The sequence below is a fragment of the Coptis chinensis genome, chromosome 6 (genome assembly GCF_015680905.1).
Source record: "Coptis chinensis isolate HL-2020 chromosome 6, ASM1568090v1, whole genome shotgun sequence".
Taxonomy (NCBI): domain Eukaryota; kingdom Viridiplantae; phylum Streptophyta; class Magnoliopsida; order Ranunculales; family Ranunculaceae; genus Coptis; species Coptis chinensis.
In genome coordinates this window covers 1,698,955-1,723,833 of record NC_141461.1, presented here as the reverse complement: position 1 = coordinate 1,723,833, position 24,879 = coordinate 1,698,955, and the positions used below count along the sequence as shown (strand labels likewise).

The window sequence follows — 24,879 nt, the reverse complement described above, 5'->3', positions numbered from 1 at the left end:
CGCCTTTGACACTTTTGGTTTTCTGCCATTAGAGTTTGTATAACTTCTCAGAAGATTACACTAGGTAATGGATACTAATATTAATTTTAAAAAAGTTGGATGTGATGGTCGTCATGATCTCATGCAACTCATATCTGAGCTTTCCAAATTGTGTATAAAGCTTTTCAATTATAGATATATTTTAAATCTATATCTGAGCTTTTCAATTTGGCTTATTTCTGATTCTGTTATTTCTTTCTTTAAAAGTGTTGGAAAATCTAGACAACAATTGTAATATCCCTGTCTCAGTTACAAGATGACTTTATGCCTATCACCAAACAAGTGCACCATTCTAAAAATATAAACTACAAGGTTATATAATTGCAATAAGGTTACCTAACGATCCCAAGTTAGATCCCAAGTTAGACTGCGCGATGACCTTCAAGGGTTTCACTAAGCTATCTAACAACAGATCAAGTAGCGGTAACTTAACATAGCCAACACTGTTGACATTCGCAACTCAGGTAACAATTTATCCTTATTATAAATGTTGGTATTTTTCTTTTCAATCAGTGGTTGCTTTCCTACTAATTTTAATTCTCATAATTGAATGGGTTTTAATTATGTTCTATCAATTCTCATGTAGGAGGGAGGTGTTGAAATTTCCTTTTGCGCACATGAGAAATCAGGGGACTTTATTTTCCCAACTTTGCGTTTTTGGTTGTGGGTTTTATCTTCTTTGACAGTTTTTTTTTTAGTTGTCATGATTGCATTTGTTGACAAGTTTGAACTTGCATCACTAAATAATTGTGTCATTACTTAATTGCACATTAGTCATTGAAATTTGAACACTTTAACTTAAGCCTCTAAAAGCTTGCAATACACTACTAGATGGTGAAACGAACCCAAAGTAAAGGGACTTCGACCTTGCTAAATTATGTGATCATGGAGTTGATCCTCAAACTTCTCGCCATGCAGGTACTCTCAACTATATTGCACAAGAACTTGCTAGAACTAGCAAAGTAAGTACACATACTGATGTGTATCTATTTGGAGCATTTCTCACTATTGTTCCAAATCAAGGTATGCATTTTCTTCTTTCTCTCTAAAATTTATGTTTTGTAATTAAACCAACATGTTTAATCAGGGTATTCACATTCTCCAGCTTCACCAAAGTGTTTTTTTAATTGGAATTGATTGGATTTTTATAGAATTGAACTTTTAGGATTTATTTGGGTTCTTAGAAATAAATAGAAAATGGAACATTTAGATCTCACATATAAAGAATTGGGATTTAGGTGCTATGTTGATCTCACATACACCTTTATACCAATGTCCATTCAGTCCCTCAAGCGCAGCAGCAACAACAGCAGGAGGTTGTCTTGTAAGCATAGTACAAAATATCAGGATATGAGTATTTATCGATATTTAATTTCTGGATATGTATCGTGGATATATCCCCCTCTTTGGGGATATTTAACATTGTTTCACATGCAAATATCATGGATATATCCAAAATATCGACAAATATCATGGATATTGTGGATATTTCTTGATATATCATGATACATTATTTATATTTATTTGAAATATAATGGTAAATATTAAATAAAATTGTTATATATACAAAATATCGCCAAATATCCCCAAATATCACAAATATCGCAAATATTATCGAAATATCATTGATATTTGCAGTCGTATATATCTCTAAACACATCGTGATATTTATATATCTTTTTCTGAAATATGGATAGATATCCCCAAATATCACGATATATCAGGATATTTTGTACTATGCTTATAAGTACCATTACAAAAACCAGTATGCGCGCCATACTGGGTCATCACAAAATGTACATCTGCGATGGTACCGTACTTCCCGAAAACACTCCAAATATACACTTCCAATGCTACAGGAGGATCCAATTTCAGCTTATACCCTAGAGATAAGAGTATACAGATTTTGTACTCTACTTGCAGTTTTTTCTCTCTCCCTTTTCCAAATGAAAGGGACAATATCCATTAATTTATCCACCAACACGTACCCCTTGAGAGCATAGATAGTCTTTTGCGTAGATCCCTCCTCCTTGAACTCAGCAACAAATCCAGAATCTTCTGGAAGCCCGCAACTATGAATGTCAACCTTATAATCTGTGTCACCCTTATATGAGACGATATCACCAAAATCTCCAAACAACATTGCCAGTGCAGCGTTTTCAATCGATGAATGTACCCTCGGGATAAGAATTTTGGCCTTTTCACGTTGATGAGAGAACTTACAAATCCTGATTGGTCTCCCATTGATATGTTCAAACTTCAATGACTCCATGGTCTTGGTAGCTGCAATGAACATCTCAAATGATCAAGATTCAAGCCAATATATTACAAAAAAATCATCTTCAGTTCACATAAATAACATATAAGTATTTGCACATAACACTTCCCAGAAAAACCATTCTAATCTCACTAAGAGAAAAGCTGAAACAACAGTTTGACACCAGAAAGTAACTACTCTTAACAATAAAACCACAACAAGGCTTTGTCTGCCATTGACAAAAGAACCTTGTCGTTGTTGGAAACTTGAATGAAATTGTGTCCCATGGGTTTGAACCCATGACCTTATATCTCTACTACTCTCAAATGTGGTTTCATTTTACTCGGTTAGTCTATTCAATTTATAAGCTTTGATTTTTTTCCAAGTTTTGTAATCTCATTGAATATTTACCGATTTTTTATTTCCTATATCTTACCATTTAAGAAGAACTTCCCTCACGGTCATTAAAATAATATAATTATATAATTTAGTAGGGGGCCTCCTAACATTTTTATATTGCTTTTTCTAATTAGAATTAGAATTAAAATTAAAATTTAAAGAACCAAACTACCTCTTTTAATAGATGATAGATGTCTGAGGGACGGATTTAAAGACTTGAAAAAAAAAATGTGTAGCACGGTTCGCATACTTGTATTTATCTAATGAGATATATAGTAACGGTGTTACAAAACCTCAAAATGAAAAATCATAACAAATCACAACAAAAAAGAAAGAAAGCAAAGATTATTTTTGTGGGTGTGCTGATTTGTTATGAAAAATCATAACATAACAAATCACAACAAAAAAAAACAAAAACATTTTATGTTTGCTTAAAAAAGGTAAATAAAAAAGATAATCCCCTATCAATCTATTTTTTTCTTGAGAAAAGTTGATGGGGTTAGGCAGTGCTATTATCAATCTTCTTTACGCTTTCATTGTGGGTGTGCTGATTGTATCCGATATTCATTTAAGTTTTGTTTTTCTCATCAACGTTTTATTTAAAGATCAAGAGTTCAATTTTCAGCACTTCGATATCCCAAGTTGCCTAAATGAATTATTTAGAGTCTTTGTCAAGAAGAACTCCAAATATTTTGTTTTGAGTGGCGACTCTTATACTGATGCAATGGTCAACACCAAGACCACATTTCAATAACTTCAGACATTATACTCTCTTTTATTGCACATACGTACACTACATGCCTACAATAGTGAAAGCAATCTGACATTGATTCTAAACTTCATATTGGTTTGTTAGTGTTTATTTTGTTTGACTTACTACTTGAATTGTACATTTTCCAGTCCGATCAAGCTCAAGGGTGTGCCACATTTTTTCGTAGCGGAAAGTTGCAACTTGTGCACGAGTATAAGGTACCGTACCTTTAAATGAATTTAATTATGATATTTCGATACGGTTTGTTTAACCTTTTTTTGTTGTTGTAGGTTGATTTCACGGCACTTATCAAAGCTGCAGTTGATACCTTACCAGAGTCGAATAAGATTGCGGGTAAAGAACATTTGAATAAGGTTAGTGCATATTTTGTTGTCCAATTATTCATTGTAATGGAACAACACTACAAACATACACGTATCGTGTCTAGAGATAAATGTTTTGTGTGTATTGGTTTTGTCGGGAAACGTTGCTTTAGTTACTGTACTTCAATGTTGGACATCAAAACTGTGTGTTGTGAATACACACCTACCAGCCAACAAAGATTACAGAGATACCAAACTGTGGCAGGTAATTTTGATTTTTCTTTTTTGCAATACATTAGTGAGTCTTTTTTATTAATATTTCTTAAAAGTAAAAAAAGAAAAAATTGTGGGTCCAAAACCTCCTTCATGTCACTAAAATAATATAATTATATAATTTAGTAGCCCCTCCTAACATTTTAATATTGTTTTTTTCTAATTAGAATTAGAATTAGAATTTAAAGAACCAAACTACCTCTCTAATAGATGATAGATGTATGAGAGATGGGTTTAAAGACTTGAAAAAAAAAATGTGCAGCACGGTTCACAACTTCACATACTTGTATTTATCTAATGAGATGAATAGTAACGGTGTTACAAAACCTCAAAATGAAAAATCATAACAAATCACAAAAATAAAATAATAAAAATAAAGGAAAGATTATGTTTGTGGCACAATCTCACTCTCTTTCTTTTTGTAAACACTGTCTTCTTTAACAGAATGGGGTTTTTTTTTAGAAAAAATTAATAATGGGGTTTTTTTTAGAAAAATAATAATAATAAACATTTTATATTTGCTTAAAAAAGAAAAAGAAAAAGAAAATCTTAGAACCTCTCTCGGTTAAGACCCACTTTGCGAGAGTAGTAGGAGTTATAACTTTCATATCTTTCCCAACGTTAAAACCCACTTTGCGAGAGTAGTAGGAGTTATAACTTTCATATGCTTCTTTCTTTGATTGAAAAAACAAACCGAGGAACGAAAATATTTATTTTTCTTTTTAGAACAAAACACTCAATCAACTAAAATAAATATGATTAAAGTTTAGAACTTTAAATAATCTTTAAATAATTGAGGGTTGATCGATTCAGCGAAATGTTTAATTCGATGTTTAATAGTAAAATAGTTATATATTACAATTACTCAGTTAATTGGCATGTATAAATCAGCTAATCGGCCGAGCACAGAGAGTTTTCAAACCCGATCATGATCGAGAATTAAATTGTTAGTCAATTGGTTAAGCAACGAGTAGTGAGTACTCATTGATTACTCGGCGAGTACTCAACAATTTAACTGCCGAGTCAATATTACTGTAATTACCTTTGCATAGTCTAGACACAACACAAATAACCTAATTATTAGAAGTACCTAAAGCTAAATAACCCAAAATTGTAACAACTACATAATTGGGTTGACTTAGTGAGTCGATTCGGTATCTTCAATTTATGAGTGAGTCGACTCGTCATCTTCAATTTATAATTGAGTTGACTCAATGAGTCAATTGTATAATAAGTTAATAACACAATTGCAAAGTGAATAAAGTACTATTGCCCTTACTAATTTTCATTAGTAATAGCTTCAGGCTTTTAGAGTCGAGAGAAGGGATGATGGTATACGAAATATGCTTATCAGCATTTGCACACATTTTAGATAAATCATCAGCAGCTTGCTTGCCTTGCCAAAAGGTATGGACACCTATCAATACAAGTCGACCACAAATTTGTCATCTTAACTACTAGACTCCTAAATATCACAGAAGATTCTCTGGCCTCTTTCTTCTTTGTATATACTTAAACAGTAAACATCAGCTCAGCAATTTACCTCAGACCTGTTCTCAAGCCACACAACAGACCAGCAGACACCTCCAATACCAATGTCCATCATATCAAGTTCCTCAACCGCAGCAGCAGCAGCTTGTGCCTTAGAAGTAACATTACAAACACCACTAAGCTCGTCATAAACATCCAGCAATCTCATCAAAAAAAAAAAAAAAAAAAACGTCCAGCAAAAATTGTACATCAGCTACTTCCCAAAAACTCCCTAGATAAATATTTCTACGTGAGGAAACAATTCCAGCATTGCGTAAACGTTGGACTGGTAATTAGGATCTACATGCTGGACTGCATGGAGGTAGGGCTGGAAATGGTGCGGGTTTTGACCCGAATCCGACCCGATCCAAACCCATTTCAACGGGTTTGGACCTTAATAATGAGTCCGAATAAGAAAATGGGTCGGATATGGATTATCCATTTTTAATTCGGATTCAAATATGGTTTTACTCTAAACGGTTCGGATCCTCCTAGATCCGAATCCAAAATATAAAATTTTGTCAATATATCTTCCAAATAATAATAGGTCTCTCTTGTGTTGTAGACACGTGGGTGATTGAGAACTTGTGGTTCGCAATTTGGGTCGGGTCGGGTCGGGTCGGATCCGATTATCCCATTTACAAAAATGGTTCGGATATGGTATGCTATTTTGGATCCATTCGGGTCATGGATCCGGATCTGGTTTTGTATTGAAAAAATGGATCTGGGCATGGATATAGTCTGATCCGACCCGAACCCGCTCCATTTCCAGCCCTACATGGAGGATTTATCTCTTGGTCTGGCTTACTTTAGTGCGGATCCATGCATATCCCGATTTTCTACAATAATATATCCTTCAGTTTGGTTAGGCTATAAAATTTATGAATTTTCTTAATATAGAAAAAATGTAGCTCAGTTCAGTTATATTGAATGACTACATTATGATCAAATACTGTATAAGATCTGGCCTTCCTATTACACTAACATCTGAACTCAAAAGAAAATGATCAACTACAATACACTTGAAAGTTTGCCAAAACATCATTAATTGTAGCTGCAATGTACATCTTATATGATGAGATTCAAGCCAAAATATATACAACAAGATCATCTTGAATTCAAAATAACACAAAATAACAAATATGTATTTGGACATATAACTTTTCAGAAAACCCGTACTAGTATAAATAATCTAAACTAAGAAAAAAGCCGATCATGTCCATCCTTAAAAAAATACTATATCTACCATAATAGTACCATACAAATACAATGACAATAGCATATTCTGACGATCATAAAACAATTACAAATCATAGAAGTGCAAAAATAAATCCAGATTCTCCAAAAGAAAGAAAGAAGAAGAGCATAATTGAAAACCTGTAGGCAAACTAACTTGTAAAATAAACAGGCAGATTGGACAACATACCATCTTCTAATCTATTGTAATTGACATAACACACAAGCAGAACATCTGTGCATCTCAATGGATATAAGTTCACCATAATAACTGAAAAGATGGAAAAGTTGTTCTTCTGTTACCGAAGGATCAAAATTATGAATATAACGAGTTGCATTGATTAATGCTTCCCCTGGTACAGCAGCATTGTTAACTTGAATTTCTTCTTCTGATGATGATGCCAGTACATTATTTATTGTTCACACTTCACAGACCACTCAGCATACCACTGCTGACCTTCATAACAAAATTTATTCAGTTCCTGAAGCGCAAAAGCAGCAACATCTTCTCTCTTGAACTTAACATAACAAGTACCAGTGGCGCATTCATTATCGCACCTCACAAACGGTACAGCTGCTACGGTACCATACGCCTCAAAAACTTTCCAAACATACGAGGGAGAAGTATCTTCTGGCTTAAACTTTACATAAAGAGTAGGAAGAATTTGTAATCTACTTGCTAATATATGGGACAATAGTTATTGGTTCATCATTAAAAAACACCCCAGACATAGCATGGATAGCCTGTAGTGCAGCTTTCTCCTCAGAGAACTGAACAAATCCATATTCTCCTGAACGTTCGCATGAAACAATGGTACGAAATCCACCAAAAGCCCCATAAATGTTTGCTTTCAACCAATGAATCTAATCCCTTGATCTAAATTTTGGCCATTTCACATTTATCTGAGAGTAAAATCAATGCCTCCTTCGCTCTTGTAGCTGCAATGTAACAAAGAAATCCTATTTAAATAGTCGGTTAGCTAGTCAAGTGATCGGAGCGAACGTTATAGGCAGAAGGGGAGGATATGTGGACAAAATGTCAATTGGTTGGTTTCTGTCTGTCTTCATTTTTCACTTACGATGGTGCGCCATCCCGCAAAACCACAATAGCATAGTGTATACAGTTAGCGGGTTAGTGTTTCCCAAGCCAATAGTTATTTTCAAAACCGCTAATGCCTACGGCGTATAGGATTTTTTTTTTTTTTTTTGGGACTCTCCAGCCACCATTTTCACAGTCGCGTGAGAAAAAATAAATAAAAAAAGAGGTTTTTTTTAGACTATCCAGCTGCAATTATCAAAGGCGTGTGGGAAAAAAAATTAAAAAAATAAATTCTAGCTGCCACACAGTGTAGCATATGGCTTAGATTTATTCTACCCGCCACTCATACTGGCGGTGTAGACTTGACGCTATCTTGTTAAAACTGGCGCTATATATAAGTAAACTTATGCCGATAGCGTTGGCGGATTAGCGTTTTGACGCACCACTTGATCAAAATTTCTGTGATATTTGGTGTTTTGCCGCGTAACTGGATCAAAAAATTTGTGATATTTGGTGTTTTGCCGCACCAGTATACTAGTCTAGTTTCGTAATCTCGTTGAATATTTAGTATAAATGGGGTCCAAGACATGAATTCGGTTAAAACCCAAAGTTTTTAAATTCGGGTTTATCCCAGCCCAGCCCATTAACAGCCTCCACCTCTTCTTCACTCCCTTTTTGTCCCCAGAGAAAAAACAAAGCCTTGAATTTGAAACAAAACATCACCATGGATTTCACACCTCTCAAATCTGCATTGGAATCAAAAGCATACCAAAACATTGCCGATATCTGCGATGAACTCATGCTTAAAGTAATAATCTTTTTCACTTTCCAAGCTTTTGTTCTATATATTGTAACACTAATACTTGTGTTTCAGGTTTCTGCACAGGGAGTTGAGTTTCAAGATGAGTGGCCTTACACTATTCATATTCTAGGCCATATTTATGTTAATGATATGTAAGTTTACTATTGTACTGTTTATTTATTTGATTTTTGTGATGTAGGGTTTAGGGTTTAAGGTTTATGATGAGATTTGAATGTTTATATATTTTTTGCAGTAATAGTGCTCGTTTTCTGTGGAAGACAATACCACCAGTGGTGAAGGATAATCAACCTGAAGTGGCAGCTGCTTGGAAAATAGGACAGGAGCTATGGGTTAGGAACTATGCTGGGGTTCATGAGGCCATTCGCGGCTTTAATTGGACTTCGGAGGTTAAAGGTTTAGTCACTGCATTCTCAGGCAAGTGTTTGTTTGTTTGTCTTAGTGTAAATTATACTAGATAACTGCTAAGCAGTGGGGCGTGAGCGGAGGGTGGAGAAGAGAGAGGGAGAGATGGGTTTGTGGGTGGGGAGAGAGAGAGAGAGTTAGGGTTTGGTTGAGAGGGAGAGGAAGAGGAAAGGAGGGAGAGGGAGAGAGATAGATGAGGACAGACAGACAGAAACCAACCAACTTAGTTTTTGCCCGCATAACCCCCCCTTCTGCCAGATGGTTCGCTCTGCTCACTTAATTACTTTTACTAGTATACTGCTAAGCAGTGGGGGTGGCGGAGTGGGAGAGGAAGATGGAGGAGTGGAGATGGAGAAGGAGGAGTGGAGATTTAGAGTGTCTGGAGAGGGAGAGGAAAAGAGAGAGTGAGAGAGACGAAGAGAAAAAACAGAAGGGAAGAGATGAGGACAGACAGACAGAAACCAACCAAGTTGGTTTTTGTCCGCATAACTCCCCCTTCTCCCAAAATGTTCACTCCGCTCACGGATTAATTACTGTTGTGTATCAGTGACACCTAGGAATAGAATTGGGCACACACATACAATACACCATTAAAAGGCGGTGAGCTGCCCACAAACGCCTAGGCACTCATGCCACAATGGTTTTTAAGCGGTTCCTGTGTTTTTTTAACTCGGAAAAACAACATAGCATATAGTGATTTCATTAAGTCTTACTGTAATAATTAGATTTCATGTTTTTTTTTTCTCATTTTTGAAGTGGGATTTAACATTTCAAGAAAAAAAAAACATAATATAACATAAGGCAAGGTATGCCTTTGACAGCATATTTATGATTCACCACCTGTCATGATTCGGTATAGAGGTTTAGATTATAGAGTTGACAAATACCTGACATCTCTCTTTATCAAAGAGAGTAAAAGGTCTTTTCATCCAATTGTTGTAGCTATTGGATTATGGTCGAGGAGTTTTGTTTCGCCCCACCAGATATATCATTGACTAAATTCTTTAATCTTTTGGTTTTCCATTCTTTCTATTATATGATTGTTATGTACAAGCTCTATTAGAAGTCATATTTGAAAAAAACCTGTGAAAGGGCAAACTGGACATGAAAATATCCTGAACTACCTTTGTCAAATTGGTGCGTTCGACTAATGACTCATTATTATTGGTTTGTAGCATTCAATCAAATATCGTCAAGACTGTTATTCCATTCACGACTAGATTGAACCAACCAAACTTAGTTTTTGAAGTTTGGAGTCTTATCTCATGCATTTGTCTCCTTTTTCCTGCTTCCTTAACCTACTTATCTGCTCTCTTTTTTCTGTTTCCGCATCATATAAACGTACTTTTTTCACTTCTCTGTGTCTTGAGACATTGTTCTCACATTCTCACCCATTTTGCGGCCCAAACAGAAGAAACTGTTTCAGAATTGTTGGGATTGATTAATAGACACTGATACGAGGGGTTTGTAGTCTTGTTTGGTGGTTTAATGTGCTAGTTTGGTTATGTTGCTTATTCTGCTGTGCTCGAGTACTTATTCTTAGTAAGGCAGCATTTTGGTGGACATTATGTACTACTAAGAACTAATGGCACCAGGCGAGATGAATAGTTCAAAGAACAAACACCATTCGTTTTAATCCCCTTTGAATCATCTGTCATTGTTTCAAAATCTTTCAGGCCTTGCTTGATAAAGGCTGACTACTGCCAACAATTTTTTCAACTATCAAGTTGTATTTTCACATTTGATGTTCTACATAAGCTGCATTCATCTCATTACTCCATATTGTATGTCATTACATTTTACAGAGCTGTATACCAAGAAGATGTTCCAGTTACTATTGTCTGGCTATTCAACCATAAGCGTCGGGGACACTGCTCTATTTCTTGGAATGAATGAAGAAGATGCCAGCAACTGTAATTATACTTAACCCACATTCTCTCTCTTTTTCCAGCTACACCAGGCATCAGTACACAACTGATGTAAAGCATGGTCCAGTATTTGATAGTTTAACTAATTGGTTTCCATGCATATATGATCTCATGCTTTTGACATTTTTGGTAACTCGAGCTGATAAAGAGTTTCTTATGCAGATGCACTACAGCGAGGTTGGACTGTGGATTCTGTTTCCAGAATGCTGACTGTGAAGAAGCAGCCTATTGTGACTGAACAGAAACTAGATCCTAGTAAACTGCAGCGCTTGACTGAATATGTGTTTCACCTTGAGCATTGATCTCAACTCATGGAGTTCTAGTAGTATGGGGCTGTTTAGGCCGATTTTGGTGTAAAGATGTGAGTGAAAAAAGTTTAGATTTGAGCAAAACTGTGATATCTGTACCCAACTTTATAAATACATGGTTTGGATTATAGAGTGACGTAGTAAGATTTCATACCATTTGATTCTTCCTGCGTGATGGCTTTTATTTACCAAATTTGGTCTATTGAACTGTTCAACTAATGCACAATGGACTGAGATGCTCAGAATGACATTGATTTGTTGTTGAGAGTCCGATGATTGCAATTTAACTTTTACAGTCCATGCATGTATCATATGACTTGTGACAGGTAATGGAAAAACATTGGGGGGTTGTGGAACATATTATCTTTCCGCAATGTTTTCCATGTCATGGTTCCAAAATTCCAATGGTTGGTGCATATCTAAAATGATGCATTGCTTTTTTATTCGTCCCATGTTGTATTTATCCAAAATTTTCTTCTCCTCAGCTGTTATAACTATTTTTTGATGTTATTACACTGGGAATTCCAAATGTTCACCCCTGCTTAGTAGCAGAAACATCTGCTGGAGAAACTCTATCCATGTGATGATACAGGCATACAGCTAAGAACAAAACTAGATAGATGTTGGAGTTCGGTAAAAAGTTCAAGAGATATATATAGCTTTCATGGATCACTGAATCTCACTCGGCCCAATTCGTATAAAATGTGAAATTTCATTGCCGGGGCTAATTGCACAGGAGGAACTACACTAATTTAATCCAGTCTATTTATTTGGAGAAACAAAATAATTTCTATCTCCTAGCATGACTAATCAATAACTTAAAAGTTGGGATTACAGACAAGACCTCCAACTGAAATACACCTTTTTCGACCCACAGATACTTAAGTGTATCAAAACATAAATCAACGAACACATTGTTAGACGTTTATCGGTCATGTATCAGCCCTTACTATATACACCAACCACCAACCAAGCTTTCTTCCCAACTCGTCTGATAATTGCATCTAGCAAAATTTTGTGCAATGAGTATTGCACACATATCATTCTTTTGGATTTCCCAGCTAGCCTTTTGAGCATAAAGCTCAATTCTAAAAACCATCAGGAATGTCAGTCACAATCTAAGCCACATTCCTCTAAGATGATATCACTTTTGGCCAAGAATGGGTTGATCCTAGCCCACATAAGTGAGGCAATTGAGGCGAGGAGAATCGACCAGACAAGAACAATACTAGGTACCCTATCCTGTTTGCCCATTAATCCCCTTAGGAAGGGATTCAGATGGACAATGACCCAAAAGGCAAAGAACAATCGACCAAATAGCGGTCCCCATGACTCGTATCCGGTGTTGATGGCATTTGCGATGCCAGCCACCAATCCTATTATGTTAAAGATCAACAATGTCATTGGAGGCACCAACAACCACGTCCATTTTATTAAGTATAGATCCGAGAATTCACCATCATCAGCTACTTTGGAAGTCACAGTGAAGTTTGTATTGACACCTAACAAGACCTTGAGCAGACCCTGGCAAAGAGCATAAAAGTGCGACGAAACACCACCAATTACCCAAAATTGCTCATTTCTCCACCAGTCATCCATCTGAACCCGACCCCATCGCATCTCAAGAATTCCCGTTAAGGCTATGGATACGAAGAGTGCAATAAAGACAATGCTAGCGTGGTTGCTTATCTGCATACAAAGAGCATTAACATGAGACAAGAAGTCCAAATGGAAATCTGTGGCAGATAGTCTTAAAACTGCAAATTTCTTTAGTTTAGCAGAAGTCTCCCACAGATAGACTGTGCGCTTCCTATCCCAAATGTTTAGAATCATGAAACAAATCATAACAAGTTGACTCAATTTTTACAACACATTGCACATTCTCGTATTAAAATTTGGGTTAACTAGTGTTTTTAGACAGGTAAGTTTAGGTGCTGCTGCAAATTAGTCTAAAACTGTGACAATTTTCTTACATAAAAAGTTAAATTTAAGAAACAAATGAAGTAGGATGTACCTCAGGTATGATAAACTTATTTGTAAGAAGACAGACTGCTGGCAAAGTACAGTAAGCAATCAAGGGAATGGAAGTCCAAGGATACACAACTGAGTTTATATATGACAACCGTTCCAACCATTTCAAGCCACACCCATAGCCGTACCAGATAGGGCAGTGCTTGCTCAAGAAAATCTCAACGGACCCAAGGGCCCAACGGAGAACCTGGTGTAGCCGGTCTGAAAGGTTGATGGGAGCTGAACCTATAAAAGCAGGTCTTTTTGGCATGCAGTAGACCGAACGCCAGCCATGGCAGTGCATCTTGAAGCCAGTCAAAATATCCTCTGTAACAGACCCATATATCCAGCCAATCTGAAACAATTTTGATGCGAATGCAAAGTGTTAAACATCTTCATGCTTTATTTTGTTAGTAATGAATGCTTTTTCTAATCTGAGCCATCCAACGTGGCATGGCAGGACAGATGGAGAGTAGGTTACCTCTTTTCCCCAGACTGTTTTATCTTCATAACCACAGCTAATAACATGAATGGCTTCTTTTAGCAGTGAAGCTGAATTCACATCCTGAGGAATTCCACCATCTTCTAGGAGAGTGGATGCTATGAACACTGGAGATTGCCCGTACTTTTTCTCATACTTTATCTCAGGCATCAAAAGTGATCTCTCGCCATCTATTTCTGCTGTAGAATCAGAAGTGTAACTAGTAAGATATGAATAAATATAACTCATGAAACACCTCCAATAGGAAGCAACTTTTTACCTTCATTTCCCTCGTCAATATTTTCCAGAGCATGAATTTGCTTAGACGCTCCTCTCGACTTTGGCTTCTTCCTCTTCTCCTTCTTTGGTGTCATTTTCCTGTTCTTCTTTCTAGATCTACAACACAGGCAGCAGCACCATTTTGGCCAACAGTTGCAGGTCTTTGCAGGGGGTTTCTTCTTGGTGGGGGAATCAAATCCATACAAAGCTTGCCTTCTGAAAACACAACCTGTTCCAACATAAATAGGTCCCTGTATGCCATCAAGCCCTTTCATGTTGATCTGCGTACAGTAAAAAACAAGTTATCCATTCTACAAGATCAGGAGAAAAACAAAAACACCAAAATGTGGATGAAGCAAGCAGCATTACGCACATCAAAGAATACAATGTTACGATTTGAATATCTATCATTACGATCAATTCCATCAAACCTTTGAGGGAATTGCACGTAGCAGATCTTCTTCCCTGAAATTGGGTCCATCATAAAGCACATGGCCTCTCTGAGTGCCTTACTGTTGTTTATATAGTGATCACAGTCTACATTCAGAAAGTATGGAGCATTGGAGATGATTGCTGAGACTCTCACCTTGAGCAACCGGGCAAAGAAGTAAGTAGAAATAAAGCTGAAATAAATAATAAAAAGAAGTGCAAATACAAACATCAGAAAATTTTTACTGATTAAAACTCGTTCTTACCAGAGCATTCATTGCCCCTGCTTTCTTATGGTGATCAAAGCCTGGTCTTTTCTCACGAGAAACATACACCAGACGAGGTAACTCATTTCCTTCAACATCACAGACGCTATCTTGACCAAGGAAAACCTGTAGTTCCAACAATCATAAAAGATAAGAGGGAGCTGAAAGATTTGATCAATGGAGTAATTTAGCTGAAAGATTTGATCAAGTAGAACTACCATTCCATAAGAGATCGCATGATGAGAACTCCAAACATAGAGAGAGAAACAAACAAAACTTGGGAAAAAATACAATAAATAGACAAAACACCAGCTAAACTAGTATACTACTTAACAGACCACACTACAATGCCCATCAAATGCAAGCTTTTTTTGTTTGACATAATTAGTCTTCAAAGTTTGTTATTTGCTTTACCTCGCATCATCTTTTATATCGATTAGTCTATAGTCTCCTACCAAAAGATAAAAGATAGAGAGGGAAACGGGCACGTTAAATAACATTGATAAAGCGGATGATGCAAGGACTAAGGTTTTAAGAATAGTAGGAAACACTGATAATATACATGACGAATTACCTGTATCATTCCAGGATGATCCCGGACATTGTTCCCAGGCCATGGTGTTCCATCTTGCATTGTCCAACCCTCCTCGGGAACCTTCTTTGCCATGTCAACCAAACTATTTATCCGAACCTTAAAGCCTTCGTACTCTCTCTGAAAACGGAATGATGCAATCAAACACTTAATTTGAACTTGAATGGTTTCATAACCATCAGGAAAACATAGTTTACGTAGATAACACTAAGATAAGATCAGACAACACATCCAACTAATTTGTCTAAGACCAACAACATAATTTCTTCTAACAGGGTGCGTGTGTGTGTGCTGTGTCTGGGAACTGAAAGCAGACATACTAGAAAAAAATAAACCAAATATGGACAAAAGATTAAAACCTTCATTGCACGTCGTTCTCTCACAAAGTTTGGATGGACTTTGTCTTTTAGATAGTCAATCTTCTGAGAAAAGTACCACTCAGGGGCTCGGGGCTCTATATTGAACTTTTTGCAGAATGGAACCCACTTCCTTGCAAATTCAGACGTCTCAGAAAGAGCTTCAAAAGTAAGCATAGCAGCACCATCATCTGAGACATAGCACACTACCTTGTCGACTGGATAATCCACAGCAAGGATCGATAAAACAGTATTTGCAGTGATAAGTGGAGGCTCCTTCAGAGGATCAACCGTACTCACAAAGATGTCTATCTCTGCTAATTCAGATGGATTTCCTTCTTTCTCATATCTATAACCAAGCGAAGTTCAGAAATAAGCCAACCTTAACCATAAAGGCAGTCAATAATGTAAAACATCTGAGGTCCTAAAATACCTTAGAGATAGGCGATCAAGGTAAGTTTCACGCTCAATTGGGGACCATTTAGGGAACTGATCAAGAATCCATGAGACAGCAAACCATATTTCACAGATAACTGATGTCAGCCACAACCCATATGCATCTTGGACTGGGTGGAGAAGTCTATAATGGAAAAAGAAGCCAAGAATCACAATCCGGAGAAGGATTATCAGTCTATATGGATTTATTTTGCTGGATGGAATTGGTATCTTCCTTGATAGTGGTTGTCTTCCTTCATCCATCCTGAAAACATTGAAGTTCAGACAGCTTGTCAGAAAATCACTCATAGCACAGTTTGCCATAAAAATAAATATTCATTGATCTCAAAATGACTTTCATAACCTGTAAATCATACTTCACTGCCTGTAACGATATAGTAACTTCCATGTCAAAAAAATTTAAGTTTGGCTGTAAATTGCAAAAATGATATTGTTTGATTACTTATTAATTATTAGGTGGAGGGAACTAATTTTTACTGGCCAAAGTCTTGTGACCCATATTCAAAGACGCCATACCAATAAAAACAGTTAACCAAGTGCTACATTAGATCAGGTGACAAATTTGAACCTTTATAAAGGAAATGAAGACACAGTTCACCATAAAAATTATTTGACTATGTAGCAATCAAATAAATATATTCACCACATATTTATTTATTTTCGATCCATAAACTTGGAATTCTATAAACTCTTAAAAGTCGACATATTTTCCACTGTTAGCGTTTTGAACAAATCAATACAAGAGTTGAAACAATATCCAGTTTAAAATCCAATTAGCTTTAATTTTAACAAGTAGAGATATCCAAGAGGGCAGAACACTTACTTTGGAAGATCGGGATCATCGAGTTCATCGCTATGAGAGCTACTGCCACCATCCCCTCCTTGATAACTAATATCTTCTAGCTTATGCTTCTGTTTCTTCTTCCATTCTTCAATTCTCTCTTTCCACGCAACACTCCCATAACCATATACAGCCAAGTCTTTTTTAGGATCTAATGGTCTGGGGTGCACTACAAAGCTAACATCACTAAGTACAGTAATAAGACAGAATTAACGCATATAGAATTGTAAGATACAAATAACTCACAAGACATATATGAATCAGGAAACAGCATAGGATGTAAGCGCTTCCCATGATCTACGAATGACGGTATAATTAATGCGTGTCGATCAGGAGAAATCACAGCATCCTAGAACAAAAGGATGAACAGCATAATCAGTCATACTCTGAATTTTCAGTTTTCACAATGTGCATCAAATGATATTCGATCAACTCACCACATGACCATAAGTGAGGAGAGGGATTTCGGAACTATAAGATGTTGAAGGCATGTCGCCATGGGATCCAAAGCTAGAATTAAGGCGGTCAGATACTGCAGCATCAACAATCTGTTGTGGGTCATTCCTGCCAATGTTGCCAAAATTGAACTCATACTCGATATCATCAGCCTCCTCTTCTTCCTCGTCACCTTGAACCCTGGGACTGCCTGTAACAATTATCGTCGTGTTATAAAAATACTAAACTGTTGAGAAGAGAGTTAAAGGATAGATAAATCTCACCTTTAATACGCTTGTATCTGGTTTTGCATTGAGGACAACTCTGATCACCCTCCTGTCTCTCATATTCATAGCAATTTCGGCATACAGGGAAACCACACTCATTGCATGCAACAAAGGGCTCCCTTTCAGCAGTAATCTCAACCTCATCTCCACAGATTTTGCAGCTCTCCCCACTCGACTCTCGCAGAGACTTCACCTATAAAACCAATTATTCATAACCACTATTTTACCCGAAAAATCAAGATTAAAAGCAAAATTACCAAGGATTTAAAAGTGAAGTATTTATAAAATTATAAGCCAACACACATTATGATAGCAACAGAACAAGAGCAATAAAATATTTGTCTTAATAGGTATTTCTATTCCAGTTTCAAGATCAAGTAATAAACAAAGACCGAACAACAGTTTGTACATGATGAAATAACATAACGTCATCTTGAGCCCACATACTCATCAACTTTGCATGAACAGTGGAATTTTTGTTTCTAAACTCTAATACTATGCAGAAAAGTAGAAAACTGACTACACAAAGTGAAAAAAAAACAAGCTATAATAAAATCAAATATGCAAATGAATAAGCAAGGTGAGCATTCTTAAAAATCAACAAAAATTGCCATGATAATTTCAATGTACAGAAACACAAAATGGGCATGCAGCTTCAACATAAATCATATTATAATCCTAACAACAACAGAATAAACACAAATAAATATGAAAGATCAACATAACAATATATTCAACGTACCAACACTAGAAAAAACCAAATCAGATAAAAAAAAAGGTGAATATGATCATCTTACTCTTCCAATATCATCAGCATTGATGACAATGAACTCATTTCTGTTATGAGAACCAGCAACAAGCCTTCCTCTTGTATCCATCATCTTCACCTTCCTCCTTCCTCCTCTATAACATCTTCTTCAATAAGCCACAAAAAAAAAGGTTCAAAAAATGATGATGACAAGTTTTTCAAAAAAAATCTTGGGGCTGGATATGAGACAAATATTCTGTAACATGCAGCCGTAAAAAAATCTAGTGACACGAGTGGTGGGACCCTTTTTAAGGTTGTTGTGACCCCACCGGAGATCTAAGTAAAATCTTAATGTTTTTTTTTATTGAGAAGAGGACAAGATAAGGGTAGATTGGGGATTTCGGATTTAATGTTCTTTTGTTGTGTTTTTTAATGTTTTCATTTTCTTTCCCTTGTTTTATGCTAAACTGAACCACGGTTTTGGTGTGTGGTGTTGAATCTATTAAACTATGTAAGTATGTAACAGCTACAGCAACAAATGTAAAGGATAAATGTTTGTTCTTAACAGAAGAACACTCTGTTCAGAATCAAAATGTAGGTGAATTATTTTGGTGATGAACAGGAAAATGTACTCCAATAAAAGATTTTAAAACGATACAAGGCATAGAATTGCAGGAAGACATTATTTATTTCTAGTGTCTATGGACCACTGCACACCTTTGTTAGTAGTTACAGTGCCATTGCATGGTTCAGAATTAATAGATGTAGTGATGCTTAGCAATTCATCACATTCACATCAAACTATTATTTTGTTTTAGGATCTAGAGTACCTTTAATTAGTTTGGCAAGCTTGTTGCCTTTGTTGACAGAAAAAACGTTTACTTACAATAATAACAATCTGCATCGTCAGTGGAAATAGTATTCCATGCAAGCTGCGCGCACACTCCACACATTTCATGAATCATGATTCAAAATACTAAATTTACCATGGAAGCAATATTATATATATATGTAGAACGGTCCAGCATGACTTACATTAATACACCAAAACTTAGGGACTTAATATACTCTGCAAAAACCTAGCTAGCAGACAGCTAGACTTTAACATTGACAGAAAAAACATGAGACTCATAAGACCTTTATTTGGACTATAACCAAAAGTACCTAGTTAAAACACTTGGAATAATACTAGAAGGAAATTAAACAGTGTGATTAATCATGCATTTTGGACTAAGTAATCAGGGTAATGGCGACTCCGACACTGTTTCAGTGGGTTCAACAGTCGATGGTGATGGTGGCGATGGAGGAGGAGTACTAGAGTCTGTGGAGTCGCAATAGTCTCGGAGTACAGCGCTTTCCTTGTCTGTGAAGCCAAGTGACTTAAGCATGGCAGTCCATACCCAGCATTTGTGCTCAATGACCAGAATGGCTCGACAGCAACTTGGTCCTAAGTATGTTTCACCATTCAGAAAGAACAGAACTACCTCACCAGTGCATGCTCGAAGCTCCATTAAAGATTTCCAACACTGGTTTTGTTCCTCGAGTTCTAGTCGAGCAGCTAGAGTTGAACCGGAGGCCAATGGTCGTGCTTGCACAGTCATGGACACTACAATAGTCCATGTTAGTAACACTGCTGCAAAGAAGAAATTCACTTGCTTGGAAGAGAATGCCATTGACTTGTTTAATTAGATTGGCTTGGAGAGGAGCTAGTGTGACTATGTGAGTGAAATGAGTGGGGAAGCTTTTGCTTTATATAGAAGATGTTCAGGGAAGGTAAAGAGACAGAAATATTGCATTTTTGTGTTGCTGTTACGTAGTTTTGGAATTTCATGAGGCTTTCAACAGTTCATGCTTGTAAAGCATCATATTAACTCTAATCAGTAATCATAACGTGTCCTCTAGCTTATCTCCCTTAATTAATCCTAAATAAGAATATGATTTTGCTAAAGTAAAATTAAAATGAGTAACCATAATAATCTTTTTTGGGTTTATTATATTGCTACTCCTAAGGTGGTTTTTGTTAAAGAAAACAAGAATTTCAAGCAGCATGGGCCATGGGCCATGGGGTATTTAGAATTGTTTGGCATTCAGTCAGATCTAGATGATATAAACTCCCACCGGCCAGGTAATTAAGAGAATTTGTCCTGTCTTGGTAGTCAAGGAGTAACTACATTTCAGTTTTCCATGTGAAGGTTTTGTATGGCAAATTGTTGCGTTACTGAGACTTTTGGACTTTGCAGAAAGGGAAGAGGAGTCCTCAAATAATCCATTGGTGCAACTATAAGAAGTTAAGAACGAATTGCAACATATTGAGTGTTTAATTTTGTGAGCGTGAATTTTGGAAAAACACACACATGAAAGCAGAAAGCTCACATTTTTGTTAGTAGTTTGGGCTAAAATGGTTGAAACTTGAAAGTTACTTGATGCAGTTTGAAAGGCCAATACTCTATTGGGCTTTAATGAAGTTTGGTTACAGGCCACAGTTAAGAGAAACAATTGAATTTTCATTTAGTAAAAGCCCATGAACTTGTCTATAATCTATATGCATTGCCTTTGATTGATATCAACCCCTTTGAGGCAATAGGAGATAGGAATTGAATTCCAAACCATTTCTTAGGAGACAATTCTTCCATGTCTATGTCCTCGTCAGACTTTCCTGGATGCAAGGCGAACTGTATCTACTTTACAGACGACTACTATGAACACTCCCTAGTTGTAAATGATTTAATTATAGTTATTTGAAATGTTCCCTTGTTAATTACATTGCAGTTTGATTGAAGTGGTGCCTGTACGTACTTCAACAGGCTTCAATAAGAAAATGTTGGAATTAGTAAATTGATCCTTTTATAACAACAACAACAACAACCACCGCCGCCAACACCTATTTGTGTCTACTTTACTATCTAGATACATCGTGGTACATGACAAAATGTAAAACAAGTCAAAAACAATTGGTGCAAAACTACACCTACAAACAAAGTCATCACTATCCTAAAGTACAATCGTGGTCTCTAAAACTCCATGAAAATCACCCGTCCGTTGTGCATGTTAGGGCTAGAAGAACAATGATGAGGGAGAAAAGGATGGTGATGCCGCCAAAAATTAGCACAGTCCTCTGACTAGATTCTTCACTATCCTGATTGCCCAAATCAACCCCTTTCAGTAGATCTCTTATTTCGTCCATGTCCGAGTCTTTTGCAGCTTGGACTAGCCGGCCTTGAATTTTTTCAAGCTTAATGAGTCTTCTCTTCATCAATGTGTCCTTAGAAGACCATAGAAACTTGGATGTTCTCCATAACAGTATGCCCACATATATGGCCACAACACAGTCGACACTGTAATGATGGTGTTCTCGTATCTCTCTCTGGGCACTGTGCAACACAAGCAGCCATATCATACTTGAAGTCCAACCTCCATAGGCTTCCTGCCACCATTAGTTGTAGAAAGGCTTGTAAAGACCATGTACATATCAGGAAAAATAGCTTGTTTTTATCTTTTATGCACAAAATGTATAGAAATAAAAAGATGTCCTTATACCGTCCAAGCCATAGCTGTTAATACTGCAACAAACATGTGCCCACTATATACAAGATCATTGCACCCACCACCTGATTTAGTTAGCAGACTATGCCATGAACTTTCAGATTCCGTAGGCCGTATGAAATCAATTAGGAAGCTCATTGACCCCCAATTTGGTCGGTACTCATTAGGATAGTTCCCCACATCAGCTGTGCAAGGAAAAAGAATCAGGGATAGTTACACTAAATACTAGAGAAGAACGTATGTTAACCAGGAGTAAAGCTTATTAATGCAAAGAAAGACACAAGTAACCACCACTCAAAAAGGAGACAGTTTACACTAAAATTTAACACCAATACTATTAAGAAGATTTTGACTTCCCCCATTTATTTATTTAATCCTTTTATTGTATTTTATCTTGTCATTTTACAGATTAACCTCTTAAAACACTTTAGCAACATTTGAGAGTCATTTGGGGCCTGACATTATCCTATGATGATATTGGTTTCTGTTGAAGGATCAAAGTATAAAGACACCAATTAGCTGATCCGTACAGCACATACTACAAGTGTTGTTGCATTCATTTATTAAGAAACACATGAGATCAACAAGAATCAAAATAGATCACGAAATAATCAATCTCTAGTTGGAAATAAGACAAACCGTAAGCTTCATCACGCTGCAGTAGAAGGTGAATAGCACCAGCATCTGAAGCATATGGCACATGATATTTCTGCGCCCAAGGATGAGGATATTCTGGAACTCTAAATCGAACTGAAGCACACCAGGGTCGTAACGATGGGAGAATTGTAGATACAAATGTTATGGTCCGAAGTATTCGACCCACTGCCATGGTGAACATATACCTTGCACCTAGCCCAAGACCAGGAGCTTTGACAGAGTCAAATAAAACTGAGAAGGCCAACATCATAAATAACATCAAATAATGGTGCAGCCCAATAATGTGGGCTCTTAGTATCTCCACAAACAAAGAAGGTAGTTTCTCATTTGCTGCTAGCAGTAACCACTGGCCAGTGTCTGGAAGAGTAGGTATTTCTCTGTCACAACAGGAAAGTCCAGTCATTTAACTTGAAAACTCGAATATTTACTTGACATACATAGTTCAAAATTAGGTGAAGTATGCTCTCAGCTTCCCAGAAAGAAAAAGGAAAAATAAAGTATGCTCTCAACCTCCAAAGGCCTGACCAGTAGGCCACTAGCTAAAATAACTGTGGTGCAAGAGAAAAACTTAATCATTACATGTAAGTATGCCCTCTCATTGTTCACAGAGAATATCTTATGAAAACACGCAACTATAAAAGTCTTATGTACCTATTGAAGCAAAGTCTACAAGCAAGATTGAGGTCTATTTCACATCCTCTCCAGTCCTTACTTTTATAGGTTTAGCTTCCAATGTTCTAGTGTGATCTTCCTTTCAAAATATATCAGAACACGTCTCCTTAATCTTTTCACGTTGTACTAAGCACTGTTTATCATCACTAGTATACCAAATATGATTTTAGTCTCTACTCAGTTTGTGAACTTGTATGGATTCGTCTCACCTTAGTCAATGTAGTATATAGATCATTGCAAGTTGTATGACATGTCTTTCCTGTTTCATTTATTTGTGATATGAAAGGTTATCTAGCCCCCTACCATTACCCTTAAATACCACAGTATAATATGGCTGTATGATACTTATAAATTAGGGTGCATTGTTCTTCAATAAGTATATATCCCACTTCCGTTTTCAGCTTAAGATCCATGAAGTAATTTTTAATAATACCTACCTTGTGAAAAATTCATAGCACTCAGATCCATCAGTTCCCACCCACACCACTTATTCAGCAGAGATTAAAAAAGTAAACAAACCAAATCATTATAAAAAAAAAAAAAAAAAAAGCCCACAACAAAACATAGCTAATTCCAAGTAAAGATCCAAAATTTAATATTCCCAGATGATAAAATAACAGCACAAGGGCATTTTAACAAAGATTTAAAACAGATGAAGTTTTGAGTTGTTACCTGTGCCAGCTGAGGCCAACAACAGAAGTAGTGAAACAAACAGCAATAGATTCAACAAGAAGAGTGAAGAGCATAAAGAGCATAGAAGCAATAAAAGGTATTGCAGAACGAAACTCAGAAGACCAATGTTTATAATAAGGAACACGAACAATAGCAGCTAAAGCAAGTGCAATCCATAGAATGGGTTGTAGTGTTTGGTGCCAAGAAGGTGAAACATGTCTTAAATAATCAATTGAGATGTATAAAACTGCTGCTAAACCAAGACCACTGTTCCAAGGTGGTGGTGGTTTCATGGCTTTTTTTTTTGTTTCTTTGTGTTTTTCTCAGAAATGAGGAGGTGTCTGACACTCTGACAAAGTAAGGTATCAGTGAAGGGGAAATAGTAATTTTCAATGAATGTAACTAACTAACTAACTAACTAACTAACTAGAGTTTGACACTTTCAAACTCGGTTAAATTGGGTAAGAAAAATCTAGTGTTTTGCGTGCATTTAATAGGGAACTTACCATTTATGTTGGTTATTAGTTGACTGGATTTGGGTTTCAGACTTACTTTAACACAGCCAATGCAACTTTTGTTTGACAGATCATGGCTAATTTCACCAACTTGTGTATTACCAGTGTTTGTTTGCATGGTTTTTTATCTTGAAAATGTTTTTTGTTTAGTTTTAAAACTCAATTGTGCATGAAAAATCTCAAGAATTAAATTAAAGTTATTATTTCTTCATTGATTTTTAGCATACCATTAGTGGAGTTGAAGGACTAGGGAGGGAGTAAACTTATATATGAGAGTATACCATATATAATCGACATGATTCTCAAGTTAAAAGATATAGACGTATTCATAG

At 36.4% G+C, this 24,879-nt stretch overlaps 3 protein-coding genes and 1 pseudogene across 4 annotated transcripts; 1 reads left to right on the top strand and 3 right to left on the bottom strand.

The window, feature by feature from the left end:
• Positions 1–8,464: 8,464 nt before the first annotated feature.
• LOC147490604 (COP9 signalosome complex subunit 8-like) lies at positions 8,465–11,464 on the top strand. The gene is made up of 5 exons (XM_086568131.1): positions 8,465–8,655; positions 8,722–8,801; positions 8,903–9,084; positions 10,878–10,985; positions 11,163–11,464. The coding sequence occupies exons 1-5, from the start codon at positions 8,572–8,574 to the stop codon at positions 11,300–11,302; spliced, it is 594 nt and encodes a 197-aa protein (XP_086424257.1). The 5' UTR covers positions 8,465–8,571; the 3' UTR covers positions 11,303–11,464.
• A 638-nt stretch (positions 11,465–12,102) lies between these two features.
• On the bottom strand, positions 12,103–18,649 carry LOC147490603 (cellulose synthase A catalytic subunit 2 [UDP-forming]-like). 2 transcript variants are annotated; one of them, XM_086565528.1, is made up of 14 exons: positions 18,538–18,649; positions 17,738–17,933; positions 17,456–17,664; positions 17,265–17,367; positions 17,001–17,187; positions 16,155–16,421; positions 15,725–16,070; positions 15,348–15,485; positions 14,774–14,899; positions 14,452–14,664; positions 14,080–14,359; positions 13,800–13,999; positions 13,323–13,673; positions 12,103–12,997 (listed from the first exon to the last, which is right to left on the bottom strand). In XM_086565528.1, exons 1-14 carry the CDS (start codon positions 18,619–18,621, stop codon positions 12,416–12,418), a joined length of 3,282 nt encoding a protein of 1,093 aa, XP_086421654.1. In that variant the 5' UTR covers positions 18,622–18,649; the 3' UTR covers positions 12,103–12,415. The 2 variants fall into 2 exon arrangements, with proteins under 2 accessions (XP_086421654.1, XP_086421655.1); XM_086565529.1 differs by having other exon boundaries at positions 13,800–13,996.
• Positions 18,650–19,726: 1,077 nt separating this feature from the next.
• Positions 19,727–20,161, bottom strand: LOC147490602 (egg cell-secreted protein 1.4 pseudogene; annotated as a pseudogene).
• A 1,133-nt stretch (positions 20,162–21,294) lies between these two features.
• On the bottom strand, positions 21,295–24,427 carry LOC147490601 (protein PHLOEM UNLOADING MODULATOR-like). Its single transcript, XM_086568920.1, has 4 exons — positions 24,033–24,427; positions 22,671–23,065; positions 22,026–22,216; positions 21,295–21,912 (listed from the first exon to the last, which is right to left on the bottom strand). The coding sequence occupies exons 1-4, from the start codon at positions 24,323–24,325 to the stop codon at positions 21,517–21,519; spliced, it is 1,275 nt and encodes a 424-aa protein (XP_086425046.1). The 5' UTR covers positions 24,326–24,427; the 3' UTR covers positions 21,295–21,516.
• Positions 24,428–24,879: the final 452 nt, after the last annotated feature.

Bases quoted from the DNA above. Each gene is read 5' to 3' on its own strand.
- LOC147490601 (XM_086568920.1), bottom strand. From the start codon at position 24,325: ATGAAACCACCACCACCTTGGAACAGTGGTCTTGGTTTAGCAGCAGTT. The intron at 23,066-24,032 runs GTAACAACTCAA...CTGTTGTGACAG, and splicing joins GTTGGCCTCAGCTGGCACAG to AGAAATACCTACTCTTCCAG. The intron at 22,217-22,670 runs GTTTGTCTTATT...TTCCTTGCACAG, and splicing joins GCAGCGTGATGAAGCTTACG to CTGATGTGGGGAACTATCCT.
- LOC147490604 (XM_086568131.1), top strand. From the start codon at position 8,572: ATGGATTTCACACCTCTCAAATCTGCATTGGAATCAAAAGCATACCAA. The intron at 8,802-8,902 runs GTAAGTTTACTA...TATTTTTTGCAG, and splicing joins CATATTTATGTTAATGATAT to TAATAGTGCTCGTTTTCTGT. The intron at 9,085-10,877 runs GCAAGTGTTTGT...TACATTTTACAG, and splicing joins TTTAGTCACTGCATTCTCAG to AGCTGTATACCAAGAAGATG.
- LOC147490603 (XM_086565528.1), bottom strand. From the start codon at position 18,621: ATGATGGATACAAGAGGAAGGCTTGTTGCTGGTTCTCATAACAGAAAT. The intron at 16,071-16,154 runs GTATTTTAGGAC...GCTTGGTTATAG, and splicing joins CTTGATCGCCTATCTCTAAG to ATATGAGAAAGAAGGAAATC. The intron at 13,674-13,799 runs GTAACCTACTCT...AAATTGTTTCAG, and splicing joins AAACAGTCTGGGGAAAAGAG to ATTGGCTGGATATATGGGTC.